The sequence below is a fragment of the Chelonoidis abingdonii genome, chromosome 4 (genome assembly GCF_003597395.2).
Source record: "Chelonoidis abingdonii isolate Lonesome George chromosome 4, CheloAbing_2.0, whole genome shotgun sequence".
Taxonomy (NCBI): Eukaryota; Metazoa; Chordata; order Testudines; family Testudinidae; genus Chelonoidis; species Chelonoidis abingdonii.
The window spans coordinates 111,788,453-111,803,287 of NC_133772.1; the positions used below are offsets into that span (position 1 = coordinate 111,788,453).

The 14,835-nt window shown below is 46.8% G+C and overlaps 1 protein-coding gene across 3 annotated transcripts in view; it reads right to left on the reverse strand.

Annotated features, from left to right (window-relative positions):
* Window positions 1–469: 469 nt before the first annotated feature.
* ANGEL1 (angel homolog 1) overlaps window positions 470–14,835 on the reverse strand; it is a 323,326-nt gene continuing 308,960 nt past the window's right edge. For 2 of the 3 annotated variants that reach the window (XM_032801921.2, XM_032801923.2), the window contains 9 exons: window positions 9,766–10,368; window positions 8,990–9,216; window positions 7,915–7,984; window positions 6,901–7,334; window positions 6,038–6,164; window positions 5,105–5,215; window positions 4,000–4,069; window positions 3,338–3,501; window positions 470–2,293 (listed from right to left, as the gene is read on the reverse strand). In XM_032801921.2, the coding sequence (XP_032657812.1) occupies window positions 2,133–2,293; window positions 3,338–3,501; window positions 4,000–4,069; window positions 5,105–5,215; window positions 6,038–6,164; window positions 6,901–7,334; window positions 7,915–7,984; window positions 8,990–9,216; window positions 9,766–10,368 (1,967 nt within the window). In that variant the 3' untranslated portion in view covers window positions 470–2,132. Of the gene's footprint in view, window positions 2,294–3,337; window positions 3,531–3,999; window positions 4,070–5,104; window positions 5,216–6,037; window positions 6,165–6,900; window positions 7,335–7,914; window positions 7,985–8,989; window positions 9,217–9,765; window positions 10,369–14,835 lie in introns of those variants that run through there. The other variant, XM_032801922.2, reaches the window with a different exon arrangement.

Consider the following 14,835-nt stretch of genomic DNA (forward strand, 5'->3'; position numbering starts at 1 on the left):
AGGAAAAGGACATACAAGTACAATTCTCTCTTACCCCACTGTAAAGATAACATGGGAGCCCAATAACGGAGGTCTGGCTGAGCTGCTGAGACAACTTGAAGGTTGGACATAGGCTCTAGGAATCAGCAATAGCTTCTCCTACTTTCAGAAGACAGGTTCGTGGGTTGAGCTCCCTTTAGTTTTAGAAGCTGTTTTAGAACAGCCCAAATGAGCTATGCCAGAATGGCATCAAGGGTTGGGGCTTTTGGTGGCCTGTTTGATGGGAATGCCTAGTTTACACAGATCATCATCTAGGCCCAACCTCTCCCCACTTCTTGCCATGACCCTTGCACAGCTACCCTACCCTACCCCACCCCACCCCTCTTCCACACAGCTAGCTAACAAAACCTCATGGTCCAACCGAAGTGTAACCAGGCCCCTAAGGGGAGGTTGGGTTCTGCCCTCATGAGCCCCAGCAGCCACTTTTACATGCATTTTTTCTGAAATTATAAAATTTTATTTTTCAGATAAGATGTTTAAGAAAATAAGAATTAAAACACTGAAACCTCTTCAATGCATTATTCAAAACAATCCAGTTCAAGTTATTTCAAGCTTCTCACTCTCCTTCCCCTAGAAAACCTGGCTAAGACAGTCTCAGCCCCAGAAGTGGAGTTTAAGGGTGGAGAACTTTTCTGCTAAAATTCTCTTCATAACTCATTGATAAATACTGAGCACCAACAGTCAGGTCATGCTGAGGAATCTGACCTGCAGGGTCCAGCACCAAAAAAACCGCAAAAGAACTAGCAACGAGCCACTGCTGACCAGGGAATATATCAAAAACACACATGACAATAAGGCTACAATGGGATCCAAGAACTGAAGCTTTGGCTCCAAACCACAGAGAGGAGCAGCTCCTATCAGCTCACCTCCCTTTAGAGGGTAGACTCCAGAACAGAGCAATAATATGCACACACAACAACATGCTTGGCCAGGAGGACATCTGATCTATCCTGAGCCTTGACTACTACATTTTGCAGTGAAATGCCTACTAAAAGGAAGAGGAAGCAGCTATTCCTCCACTTCCTCTGGCACCCTTCTCTGTTTAGCATTGTTCTGGGAGAAACTATGACCACAGCCCCTCAGCACTCTCACATTCTTATCAGTCCAGATCTGTCCACTGTTCCTCTTGCATGAAACCCCTAGGAAGGGCCTTGGCAAATCCTTCTCTATCACATACAGGTGCCAAGAGAGGTACTAGGAACTGTTCTGAGATGGTCAGGAAGGCAGTGAGGGAGCCTTTCCAAGGATCTCAGATTTCTGCTGTGGCAATTCCAGGGCTTTCTATGATGGTTCTGAAGAACCAGGGCCTCCATATCACGCTGATCCTTGTGTCAGACCTTATTGGTACATTGGTCTCATAACGATAGAACGCTCCCTACAGAAAGTTATTGAAACTTCAAACTCTCACTCTGCTGATGTGTGTGCTGGGTGCAGACCTGGGTGAACAAGACAGAAACTCTCTTTAGATATCCCTAGGTAAAGGCTACTTCAATTCCATTTCCAAGCAATCATCAAGCCCAGTCCTGTCTTAAGTTACAGGCGGCACAAGGGATGCTTGGGTGAATCCAAGGGGAATGCATTCCATACACTGTTGCTGGGAAATTAAAAAGAATCACCATTTTGGTGTGGCAGATGACGATTGGGAGCACCGCCTGCTGTTTGGCAGCAAGTAGCCAACTAAAAAAAAAAGCCTACAGGCGTCTCAAAACCGCACCTGCTCTTTCCCAGATCACTGAGGAGCGGCACACAGAGACAAGTAAATAAGCCGAAGTCATGTTGATTCCTGCAGTGTAAGAACATCACAGCTACAATGTCTGCCAGATGTAGGAGAACCAAATAGGTAAAGAAGTTAATTTCCCAGGTCCCTTTAAGAGATAGTGCAGGCAGAGAACAACTGGGCATCAGCCAGTAATGGAGTCCCATGGAGTAGCAATGCAGGGAAGGTCTCAACCTCTCTGGCCCCCTCATGCTCCTGTTACATGGGGGGTGCAGGGGAAATGAAAAGGAAGTTTCCTTTGAGCCAACTGAGGCTCTGAATGCACAATTTCTGTATTCTGCATTCAGTCCAGCTCAACCCACACAATCCCCATCTCTCAGGCACTGGAGATCTCCAAGCCAAAGCTAACCAGCAGACAGAGGTGATCAGATGAGCAAAAGGGATTGGGTAAGCCATTTGCCAACCACAGGACATCTTCGGAGAGCAGGGAGAGACGGCCAAGCAGCTTCAGGGCTCCATCTCGATATAGCCTGCGACCTGGCAAGGGAATGGGAAGGATATGTCAGATGGAGACTGGGGCTTCATGCTCAAACTCTTGCACAGACACACGGCAGCTAGGATATGCTGCAGTTAGGGAAGCAAGGGTGTGTCCACACAGATAGCCTATACAAAACAACATGTGCCTCTTCATGCCTGGATACGATAGCAACAAGCACCCTACACTGCTACTGATATATGGATTCATGCTCTGGCACACACAGGAGCTGCAAACACACACTGCAGTCATCATGCAGCTGCTCACAGAGAAGCTCTTGCTAGTTGCACCCAAATTCCCCAAGGTGAATTTGGGCTTCTACGTGAATAGACTTGTGTACCATTGGCTATGAAACTAGTGTGCCTTAACCATGTCAGCCCAATAAGCCATTGGCTCAGGGGAAACAAAATTTGACTTGAGGAGACTTTTGCACTCTACTCCCACCCCACCTCATCCCCAAAGAGCCGCTGAGCTGATCTGGGCCTCAAAGGGAGTGGGAGCTGATGCAGTTACTTGAAGAACCTCATCAACTCAATTCCTTCTTCAAACAGTGTGACTCTTGCACGGGGTGTCACTGGGAGGTGAAGTGAGGTGCCTCCTACAGATGGACTACGCTGCCTCGAAGGATAAAAACTATCAGGCCAGAGGAGCCCAGATCTCAATGCCAACCACCTGGTGGGGCTGTTCCAAAGCATATGCTAGGTGAACTCAAGGCAAAGTGTTGGGCAACAAGAAAGTAACATTCTACTCTACTTTGATTTCGCCTTAAAAACTATGGCCAGGACAGGCAGAACTATTGTATCTCTTCAATAGCATGAAATAGAGATCGTCACCCCAGCTGGGGAGGACAGCATTTCCCCACAGTACACTCAGCCCCTACTGGGCACAGATCCCTGGAAACTGCATGCTGCCACACCCAGCGGCCCACTCCTGCCATGGTGGAGACACACTGCCCACCATGATAAGCTCCATTTTGCTGTACCACACAGCTCCCTCCTAGTACAGTGGGGATAAGCTCTCAGAAGGCCCCATGTTGCCACACTCACCCCCTTCGTTCCCATTCTCAATGGGCTCTGCCGAGTAGAAGATATAATCAACTGTAGCGCCAAGGCCCATGGGCATGGTTGTGACCTCAGGGCGACCTCTCTGGGGCAAGAAGTGGCTATACGCAGAGGTCAGGTTAAGGCCATGCCGGATAACACCTGGAGACCTGCAGAGAAGAAACAGCTCCCCCATTCCCTCACATGGGAGAGGGGATGCAAAACTCAGTGCTGGAATCTAAGCAAACTAAGCCACCTTCCTAATGCAGCTGTTTATAGACTATTTCTACATATAATTTTTCGATATATTTTAACGCTCATATAAGTGAGGGACTATTAATACCAATTCTACTAAAACACTGAGTGGATAGGGGGCTCCCGCACCACCAACATACAGTTCTGCCAACACATTGTATTCCTGACCTGCAGCACCAACCCTAGTGCTGCCTGGTATGGATCCGGCCAGCTGTAGACAGATTTTTCTGATTCTTTCCCATCCCTGGTGTGTTCTTTTTCTACCCTGGGAGAAGGGACCATGGAATTATTTAAACCTTGACATTAATTTAGCTTCCTGTGCCCATTTTTCAAGCACCCCACTATGGCCACTCCAGGGAGGGGTGCCACTAGCTTTACAAAGCCCAGCTGAAGTCTCCCTCCCTCCAGGTTACCTTGGGAAGAAGAGCTCTGGATCAGGATCATTCACCACAATGAGATGCTTGGGCCAATGTGCAGGGCGGTCTAAAAAGGAGCAGAGAGATTCCAATTTGACATGTCACTGGGCCTGGAGCAGTTTGTTCATTTTGAGTTTGAAAGTTCCCCCCAGGAAGGTCTCTTATTCCAGCCCCAAGAGTCCCTCCTTATCCTAAACATGGCTGCCTGGATAGGCACCTTTAGGAGTGATAGTACAACTTGGGAAGTTGAGGCAAGGTTCCAAAGCTGCATGCAAACTGTCCTGGTCTCAGACAGGAGGCCTAGGTACAGTGGTGCTGAAAAAACAAGTTGATACCAGGCCAAAAACAAAGCCTAACTCCCTACTCCCCTCCCCCAAAAAAGTCAGCGGGCCGATCCCGGCACAGTGTAACCAACTTATCCAGGTCAATCAGCTCCTGTGCCTAGAGCTGTGGACATTACCACTGCCCAGAGGCTGAACCCTGTGGCCCTATACTACAACCTCTGCTGTCAGAGAAACGCAGATAGTCAGCACTGGGATCATGAAATGAGTTGCTAGTCCAGAGGAGGTGGGGAATGAGGAGAACAGAACCAAATACGTCAAAAGGCCCAGAGATGAGGTGAGGTTCTGCTTCTCTAGTAGCAGATCTAATGCCAGCTTGTGGTCACTCACTGATGCCAGCCCACATTAGCACTGAGGCAGCTCAGGTGCCACCATGGATTTCTTCCAGTGGAGCTGGAAGCACAGAAGGAATGGAAAAATATCTGCTCCTCTCCAAACAAAGGGAGGACAGAAAATAGACTGAACCCTCTCTTCCATTCCTCCACACAGGGGGTAAAACACATAAATCAGCAAATCAAGACTTGCTATACAAGGAGCAGGTCAGTAGCTGAGAGCTGCTGCTGAGCCCTTATGGAATCCACTGTGCCCACGGGAGTATGATGCAGTGATGGGCTCCCACCTTCCCCAATCCTTGCCTTTTCTGGGACTCATCCAGCCAGTAACAACCCAAGACCAGTTTCCACTTGTTGGCTTCAAGTCTTGCCAAAGGCAGCTCATGCCTGCAGAAAAGATGTTGAAGTAGGGAGAACTTGCTCCAGTACCTGGTTTAACATCTGTCACACCCTTCCACAGAATTAGATGTGCAGGTCGTTCACAGGCAGCATCACAGAAACGGAACTGAAGCAGGAAGTCCCGGCTGTACTTTAGTCTGTCTGCAGAGCAGAGCCAGTTCAAAGGAAGGAAATAACCAAGAAGTCAGCTCTCGAGGTTTCCATGCCAAAAATACTACCAGAGTACATGAATGATGGGCACAATATAAGAACCTGAATATAGAATAGACATGGTGATAGAAGAGGAAGAGACAGTCTAGACTGCAGCCCAGCTACTCTAATACCTATTGCTGATGCATGCATCACTCTGGTATCTGGGGGTTCCACAAATTAAGAGCTTCTCCGTCCCAAAAAATGATCTACAGCGGCAAAATACCAGTCAATTTCTAAGCAAGGCATCTGGGGTGTTTATGACACAGATGTCTGAGGAAACCCCTGCTTGAAGGGGGGGAAAGAGATATGGGTTCAGCCTGATTTCTAGGGCGTTCATATCCACTGAGCTTCCATGAAGAACACCTTGACCTGGGCTTCATATGCTGAAGCATCTTTGGAAAGCAGAGTGAGCGCCTAAGTGGGCTCTACACCACACAGCGCTTTGAAGAAAAAGACGAGGCCCTTCAAGCTTACCCCAAATATGACTACAATATGTGAAGTACTGTGGGACACTCAGCTTCCAGCAAGTGCAGGAAGATGGCAGAAACCCAGGCTGAGATGAGTTGTGGGGCATACAAGTGATACAGTTCAAATCAGGTACTCTGACAGGAGAGAATCCTTGTCAAGGAGAGAGTGCCTGGTGCAGCACATTCCCCAGTTTTGTCCTGGAGGTTGTGCCAATGTCCTGCCAAGAGTGGAGACTGCAGATCAATGAGGGGGAGCAAGACCCATACAATAATCATCTTCGTTGAGCCCACTTACACAGCTCACCTGATTTCTTTGGCTGGCAAAGAGAGACATATTGACAGTTGTCCGTTATACCCAGACTGCTGTGCCAGAGTGGGGTCTGCAGCTTCCGCTGGTGCAGCTGCTGGGAGAAGTCTTCCTGTCCAGAAACCTGCATAAAGACAGCAGGGTAGAGGTGAGGGGAACAAAGCACCAGGAAATGGTTAAAGCAAGGCCAGAAACATGCACAGGCACAACACACTCAGAGAGAATACACAGCACCCACACAGAACCAAGCCCCAGCAAAACCACTTGCACCACAGATTTACATGATATTTATTCTGTGCAACTACTAGCTGGTGAACATGTACAAAAAGGAAGGGTGAGGGAAGAGGAAAAAAAATTTTGAAAGCCAGTGCTTGAGAGCAAGCTTGGTACGTGTGTTTGGGTGCACAGCCACAGAGAGTATGTGTAAAGAAACAGTGCTTGCATGAGTGTATATTTGAGGAACAGAACTAGCTTTAGGCCCAACATTTAGATAATATTTCCATGAATATGGACTTGCACCTCCCCCTACAGTTACTATCACCCAAGTACAACAGCGATGGACGAGTGAAGGAGAATGATGAACTGACCAGTTCAGTTTCACCATCTGAGCTAACACCACAAACAAGCAACATCAGTGGTGAAAAAGAAACAAGATTTTAAAAATTCTCTGCTTCAGTAAGCTCCACTGTTGTTAGGAACACAACGCGATTTACTGTATGTCTATGAATTTAATGCTGAGTGGGGCTCATTCTTTGTATGAGAAAGTAGCCTTATAATAGTGATCAGAAACACAACTACATAAATAGTCCTCTCCCTGCAATCCAAAGAGCTGCTCCACTACATTCCCTATCTATACCTACCTTCCAGGCTGGCATCCCATGGTAGGAGAGCTGACCATTCCGGATGAACTTGTACAATGGAGAATCAGGCACAGCGTTCAGGTCTCCACATAAGATGACAGGACAGTAGCTGCCATCAACAGTTTTTGCAACTTTGTCAACCTCTGCTAGGAGCAAGGCCATCTGTGCAAGTTTGATATCTCCTCGGCGGGGATTATACAGCACATGAGTGGTAGCCACACACAGGGGGCTTGCTGCTTTCTGTCCTACACCCTCTGGGAGTAGAGGTTGCAGCAAGAGCACCAGACCCACATTGTCTCTGTTTAGGATGGCCAGGCCAGGCCGGAAGTATTCTACAGGGCTGGCACTGATCAGCTGGAACCTGCTGTGCTTGTAGCAAACTGCGCAGCCATCTGTCTTTTTTCCTGTTCTCCGTTTGTATAAGCACACAAAGCCTGAAAAGAAACCACCACCCATCAGGAGGGCCCAAATGTCCAGAATCCTCGGCTCCTCTTTAGTGAGATGTAGAAAAGCATAGGAAATCTGTTTTGCAGGGTTTAAACAGCACAACCTCCCACTCCCACTCCCCTTGGTAGACTGTTCTGTAGTCCAGCAGACCTCACTGGCAGGAAGATTTTTCTAATACCCAGTTTGAATTTTCCTCTTGCTCACTTTCAGCCCACACTTCTAGTTATGCCATCAGGGATGCTCTAATCAATCTCTCTTCCTCTGGCTCAAGCCCTTGTAGGCAGTATTGTCCTGTTAGCCATCATGTACCATCAAGTGTCTTTTGTTCTCTCTATATAAACCAGGCCCCTGATGAGGTTTGTTGCTTTCATCTGTCAGTCTGGGGAAGAATCAGTCAGAACAGGAACAGGACAACAACTGAAGAGGTGCAGATAGCCTCAGAAATGTGGCCAAAAAAAAAAAACTGGAGTGGGGACTACTTCTGTAAACAGAAGTATAGCTCTGGAGATATTGACATGGAGTTTTCTCAGTAAGTCTCAACCAAACCTGTAGAAAAGAGGGACATACCCATCATCCTGAATGTTGGCTCCAGCTGTTCCCAGTAGTGATTCTCCTGCACTTCCTGGAGACACAGAACCTGCAAGGAAGGCAGAGATCTAGCTCACTCCACCACTGTTTGGCCTTTTTGGGGGGGAGTGGGGGGGAGTTGGGACAGTGAGGGAAGAGAGGGAAAAACAGTTTCCCACACTTAACTCCTTCACTGAGAAATGCTATCTAAGCGACTTTTCCTCCAGCTAGAGCACTGGAAAGGTTGAGAGCCAGACTACTGTATTCCTTTCAGGAATCTGATTTGTCTTGCATACCCCCAAATTTCACGTCACTTAAAAACTACTTGCTTACAAAATCAGTCATAAAAAATGCAAAAAAGTGTCATAGCACACTATTACTAAAAAATTGCTGACTTTCTCATTTTTACCATATAATTATAAAAGAAATCAATTAGAATATAAATATTGTACCTACATTTCACTGTATAGTATACAGAGCAATATAAATAAATCATTGTCTATGAAATTTTAGTTTGCACTGACTTTGCTAGTGCTTTTTATGTAGCCTGTTGTAAAACTAGGAAAATATCTAGACGAATTAATGTACCCCCTGGAAGTCCTCTGCTACCACCAGGGATACACATACCTTTGGTTAAGAACTACTGAGACAGAGCATGCTCTACAACTTCTGAAGCACATATTTCTCCTTCAGTTACCCAGTGGGAAAGCAAGAGTGAAATAAAATTCACTTCTCATCCTTAATGGTGAGCACACTTCTTCCTCAGCATGCTAAGCTAGCCTAAGGAATACAGAAGTAAGCAAGGAACAGGAAGTCCATCCCCATGTAGGCCTCATCTCTGGCTTGTTCCAGATTGCTCTATAGGCTCTGCCTCCTCCCCAAGGACTGCAGCAGGCTGTCCTGCTCCTACTTCTATTAGGAAAAGTAGAGCCCCTCCAATCAAAAAAGAGATCCTAGTAAGGTTATAGGAGCCAGTGAGCACATAACCAAGGACCCTAATAAACCCAGAGGCACTGGCTTCAAACCCCCAAAACTCTGGTGATAGTTGACATGAAAGGACCTGGGTAGTACTCACATCAGGGTCCCAGTGCTGGATCTCCTGCAAGAGATTTGGGAGACGATAGCTCCAGTCCAGGATATCTGGTTGGCAATGCAGGTAGAGATCAGGGCTCTGCTCCACCAGGTCCTGGGCCAGAATGTTGTAAGACATGACTCGGAATTCAAACAGAGGCCCATTCTCTGAGCCCAGCTCTGGAACAGCAGGTTGGATACAGAGATCCTCCCAGTCCCTCCATAAAATCTCTATAAGAGAGAGGAAGACACTGGGTAGCGTTCCCTGTCCTATTTCCTGGACTGCTCCTGCTAGCTGGGACATAGGGATTAGCTGTTCTCTTGTTCCCTGAATCTGGGCATCTTGAACTCTAAATGGGCTCTTGGATTTTCTTTGATTAACTTGAATAGCTGTCACCAGAGATGGAATGGCAAGGTCGGTCATAGTGGAAGAAAACGTTTTGGAAAAACTCAACCATTCTTTGGAGGCCAACCCCAGTATGAAGTGGACACCTATGTTAACTTCACAGGAATTGTGATTAGCAACACCAGCCAGCCCAATAATGCAGAAGCCTTGGCCTTTCCATCAGGAAAGATTACTTTTATCATTTTCATTACCAGATGCAATCATCCTGGCATGGAAAGATGCAGCCTATGCCTAACAGCCAGCAAGTGCAGACATATTAAGCTCACCCAGGATTTAGCATCCACATGTAGGGAGATTAGAAACTTTTGTTACACTACCTCATCCCAATTTACCACCATACACTCAGAATCAAACAAGGCTGTATTACTACTGACCATGGTAAGATCTCTCTGCTGGAAAAGGCTGGAATTGTCCTGTATCATAAACAGGCCAGGCTGTGGCCTCCACTGGCACTATCTCTGTGTCATGGGCTAAGCTCCAGTCCAGCACAGCAGTATCTTCATCCTCCCTTTCCAGGGCCGAAGGGGTGCAGCCACTAATCTGGTGATCGGTCTGCGTCCTTACAGCTGACCATGCTGCAATGCCCACCACAGCCACACTTTCCTCTTCTGGTAATTTTGCCAGTGTGACTGCAACATGTTCCTTTGGTCCTAGAGACATTAAGGTATGTAGCTCATCATGTTGCTGATCACTGCACCATGTGACCTCTGATGCCACATTCAGATTGCTGAGGCTGGTCATCAATAATTCCGAGCCTTCCAGCCAGTCACTAGTCAGTGTGGCTGACACCTTCCCCACTGCTGGAGCACTCTCACAGCTGTGTAGCCCACCAGCTTCCTCCTCCAGCTGCTGCTGCTGCAGCAGGGCTTCCTCCTCTTCTGGGACTGACCTCCTGCTGGGCACAGAAGAGATGCCCCCTACCTGGGTGGCCGGGCTCTTCGCCAGAAGCACTTTCTTTCGACACGTAAAGAAAGCATCTGTCAAAAATTCAGTACAAAACAATGGTTAAAATCTATGGCTCTCTTCACTTATTCGCTCATTTAGCTTAGAGAAATCAGTTATATATGGTGCAACAGAACCATCTGAATGCATCAACAGCACTGAGTAGCTTCTCAAAAAAGGTGCATAGTTATAGATGTGAGTAATTAAGGCTGCCTCTTCGATCATATTCTGACTTTGGTTATGTCGGTACAATGCCACTGACTTCAGTGAGGTGGTGCTGGTTTCATTGACAGTAAAATTTAAGCTGGTTTTATATTATTATTTATACAGTGCAATAAGTGGTCAGCAGAGCAGCATCTAAGCTATAGTACTAGCCCTTCTTTGGCATCTTCTGCTTCATGGAGCAGCTGGTACGGGAACCCACAAGGGGAGAGGCAACTCTAGATTTAGTCCTGAGTGGTCCGCAGGAGCTGGTCCAAGAGGTAACTATAACAGGACAGCTTGGAAATAGTGACCATAATACAGTAGCATTCAACATCCCTATGGTGGGAAGAACATCTCAACAGCCCAACACTGTGGCATTTAATTTCAAAAGGGGGAACTATGCAAAAATGAGAGGGTTACTTAAACTGAAGTTAAAAAGTACAGTAACTAAAGTGAAATCCCTGCAAGCTGCATGGGCGCTTTTAAAGACACCATAATTGAGGCCCATCTTCAATGTATACCCCAAATTAAGAAACATTTGTATGAGGAGGTGCAGTTCGTCAATGGCCACTGTTGGTAGACAGGATACTGGGCTAGATGGACCTTTGGTCTGACCCGGTATGGCTGTTCTTATCTTCCATACAAATACAGACCCATTTAGCCACATGGGCACAGATATCAGGAAGGAGTTCTAGCAGCTGACCTTTGGAATGGGTGAATTTTCAGGAAATGAACAAGGGGTCCTTAGCTGGCAGCATGTTTAGATATCAGGAATTTCTATAATTGCAGAAACTCAATATAGAAGACCCATTCCACATTGGATTGTCTTTTCAAATGCATATACGAAAAGGAGTGGAGAGACCAACACAGGAAGCACAAACACAGAAGTTAAAGATGGAAAAGTCCCATTAGGGAAAACACTACCATGAAAGAAACCATTGTCTGAGAATAGGAAGACCATGATATTCACCCAGTGGATGACTCACATCTGTAATGGGCCAAATACTTCAGTCCACGCTCAACATGAGAACATACTAGTTTCACTAGTATCTCCCCTTTATACTCTTCATGATAAAAGCATTTGTGTTTTTGCTAATATCTCTGTGCAATCATATCCCCATTACTGATGAGCATATTGTGTTCTCTGCAAATCATTCATTTTCTTCTCCTGTTCCTTGCTCACTCTGTATACCCTGTAATGGAGGGTCACCCTGGATAACAGCATGCAAGAGTCAGCAATATCACTACAGGCTTTTACTGGCATTTTCTAAGTCAAAATATTTTGTATGTGTGAGAAGCAAAGCACTGACACAGAGAGACATATTCCCCGCATCAGTATTTCTAATATGCTCAACACTGTCGTATCTAGGCACACCATTAGAATTTCTAGTAATAATAAGACCTAAGTATTATTATAATGAACAAGTATGTAAGTCTGATTACAGAAAGGTCATTACAGTCACTGCTAAGCAGGTCATAGTGATCATTATGAACGTTAATTCATGCTGTGAGGATCTGGAAGAGCCCATCTCTCTTAGAATACCTTCTGCAGTCCTGTTTAGAAACTAAGTTATATATGTATTACCAGAGATGGATAGTAAAGAGGAGGCATCTATCTCTCCCAGAGTCTGCTTACGAACCAATCATTATGTACCAAGCAATAGCAGAGGGATGGGGGATTTCCCTTCAAGCTGTGAGGAACCCCACCCAGTATTTGTCAGTATTTCATCAGTATCCCATCTCCACATCCTGCTTCTCTGGCCATAAGGGATAAATGGAGCTCTCACCACATAAGCACCATGTAACTAAGACGGCCAGAGGAGTCATTACACAGGGAAGATGGGGCCAGAAAAGACCCCTGCTCCCCACAAATCCCCCAGAAGTGGAGGATAGCCTCATATGCCATCATGATTGCACACTGGCGCATCAGCATAGCACTGAAGTACTGGCAACACCCAGAAAGCTACAGAGAGGTTTTACTGTAGATACATAAAGTTCTATCTGTGAACCACCTGGGGATACTTTGGGATGAAAGGTGCTATAGAAATAGTTTTTTAAAGTAATGATACTGATTCCCCAATCCTAGCTCAGGACTACACTGGGAGCCTTTGCATGATCTGTAAATAGGATAAACTTTGAAATCTCATTTTAAGAGGCAAAAACAGGATTGAGGGCTTAATGACCACTTACTCATCAAAAGAACTTGGCAACCACTTGATTAGTAAGTATCTCAACACAAGACTATTACATAGGTGCTCTGACCTGCCCTGTCTATAAGTTTCCTATAAAATCTTAAATGGTTAAAACCTTCCAATCCAAAAGACCACCTTTACTCTATGTCATACTGCTGCAATCATGTTCAGTGGAGGCACTGAAGCCCCCATATTACACAAGTGTTAGCAGGGCATTTAGAACTTGCTCCCCTTCCATCCTTCTTTTGAAACAGTTTGACTCTTGATCTTTAGAAGAGAGGTGACAATTAAGAGGGCAATGAGTGTGTGTGTGTGTTTCATTATTAGTCTATCTTTAACCTGGATATTGCTCATTGAAGACTGAGGAGTAGAATGGTTAAGAGAAATAAATGGAACTACAAATCAGAGTTTATCTACACATAAATGCTATTCCAAAATAAGGCTGGATGTGAATTTAGAATGGATTAGGTATTTCAGAGGGAGGATGTATAAAGTAAAAGGAAAAAATAATTAAAATATAATAATTTTCTGAAGACATTCCCCTTGGTATTTCAGGGGGAGGATGTATAAAGTAAAAGGAAAAAATAATTAAAATATAATAATTTTCTGAAGACATTCCCCTTGAAATTGTTTGCTTTAAGTATATTCCCCCAAGAAGAATGTTCTACTGCAGTGGTCCCCCAACTTTTTGCCTCACATCCCCCCTCTTACCCCTGTCCACACACCACCACTCCCGAGCTGGGAGCGAGGCTGTGGCTCTGGGGGCAGGGGGGGCACGGACATGCATAAGGGGGCTGAAGCTGGAGCCACACCTGGGGACGGGAGCAGAGCCTCAATCAGCAACTGTGGCCAAGAGTGGAACCCAAGACGCAGGGCTGGCAGACAGGACCCCGGTCATGGGGCCGGCAGCTGGGAGTAGATTCCCAGACGTAGGGTTGAGAGAGCGGAGCCCCGGGTGCGGAGCTGGCAGTTGATCCCCAGGCATGGGGCCAGCAGCCAGAGCCAGGAGCAGAGTGGAGCAGAGCTGAGTGGCACTCTCTCCCCACCCCTTGCGGAAGCTGGCCTGAGCCCCAGGTGCGATCCCCCAAATGTTCCCCCATGCCCCACAGATTGGGGACCTCTGCTCTATTGCTAATAGTCAGCACTAGCCTGGAGGAGTCTGTCTCTCCAGTAGATACACTGCTGCCTATTTATTTTAGCAATCAAAACTGAAGTTTCCTGAGATCTGGAGGAGCTGCTCTCCCCTGTACACAGTGGTCAGAGCTGGGAGGAGGACCTAGAGATGGTCTCACCTGACCACTCCACCAAGCCTCCACTCTTTCTTTTAAACCCTCTCTAGTTAGCTATATAATTAGATGACTGAGAATCTTTACTCCTTTAAAACAAACAGAGAGAGAGAGAGAGAAATTGACTAACTGTTCAGCCAGCTCTAGAGCACAGCTTCAGATGCCTCTCAGCCCTGCCTCCATCTGCCTAGAACCCAAGCTCCTCAGGGCAGGTACCTAGTCTTTTGATGTGAAAGCACTTAGATCACTGCTAAGCTGCGCTTAAATTACAGAGGGACTGGAGGGAGGGCTGGGCAGTAGGCCCCATTCCAGTTTCAGGGGCTACCTCACTTCCATTTAACGGCCCCCTTTAGTCTCACTACTGTTTAAATTAAAGCAAGATACATGACACCAGGGCCTCCCTATTTCCCCTCTCCACATAATTTTAGCACTGTTAGGCCTACATAAACAATAACGATCAGGCCTGGGACTATCCAAAACAGCCTGAGGGAAGTTGGTCTCCTCCGGGTTCCTCGGTCAGAGCTGGGGGAGGTACCCAAGAGGGTCTGGGAGAGCTGGTCTCTCCCAGATACATTGGTGAGAACTGGGTGTCCCTTGAGAAGGCATGTCATCCCAGGCCCGGGAGCTGAGGAGGGTCACCCAGGGAGAGGGGAACCTGTCATCCCAGGAGCTGAGGTGGGTGAGCCCTAGGGGAGGCCTATCACCCCAGGCCTGGGAGCTGAGGGGGGTCACTCTGGGGGGTGGGGTGCAGGGGATAGGGGAGGCCTGTCGTCCCAGGAGTTGAGGTGGATAAGCCCTGGGGGAGTAGGGGAAGCCTATC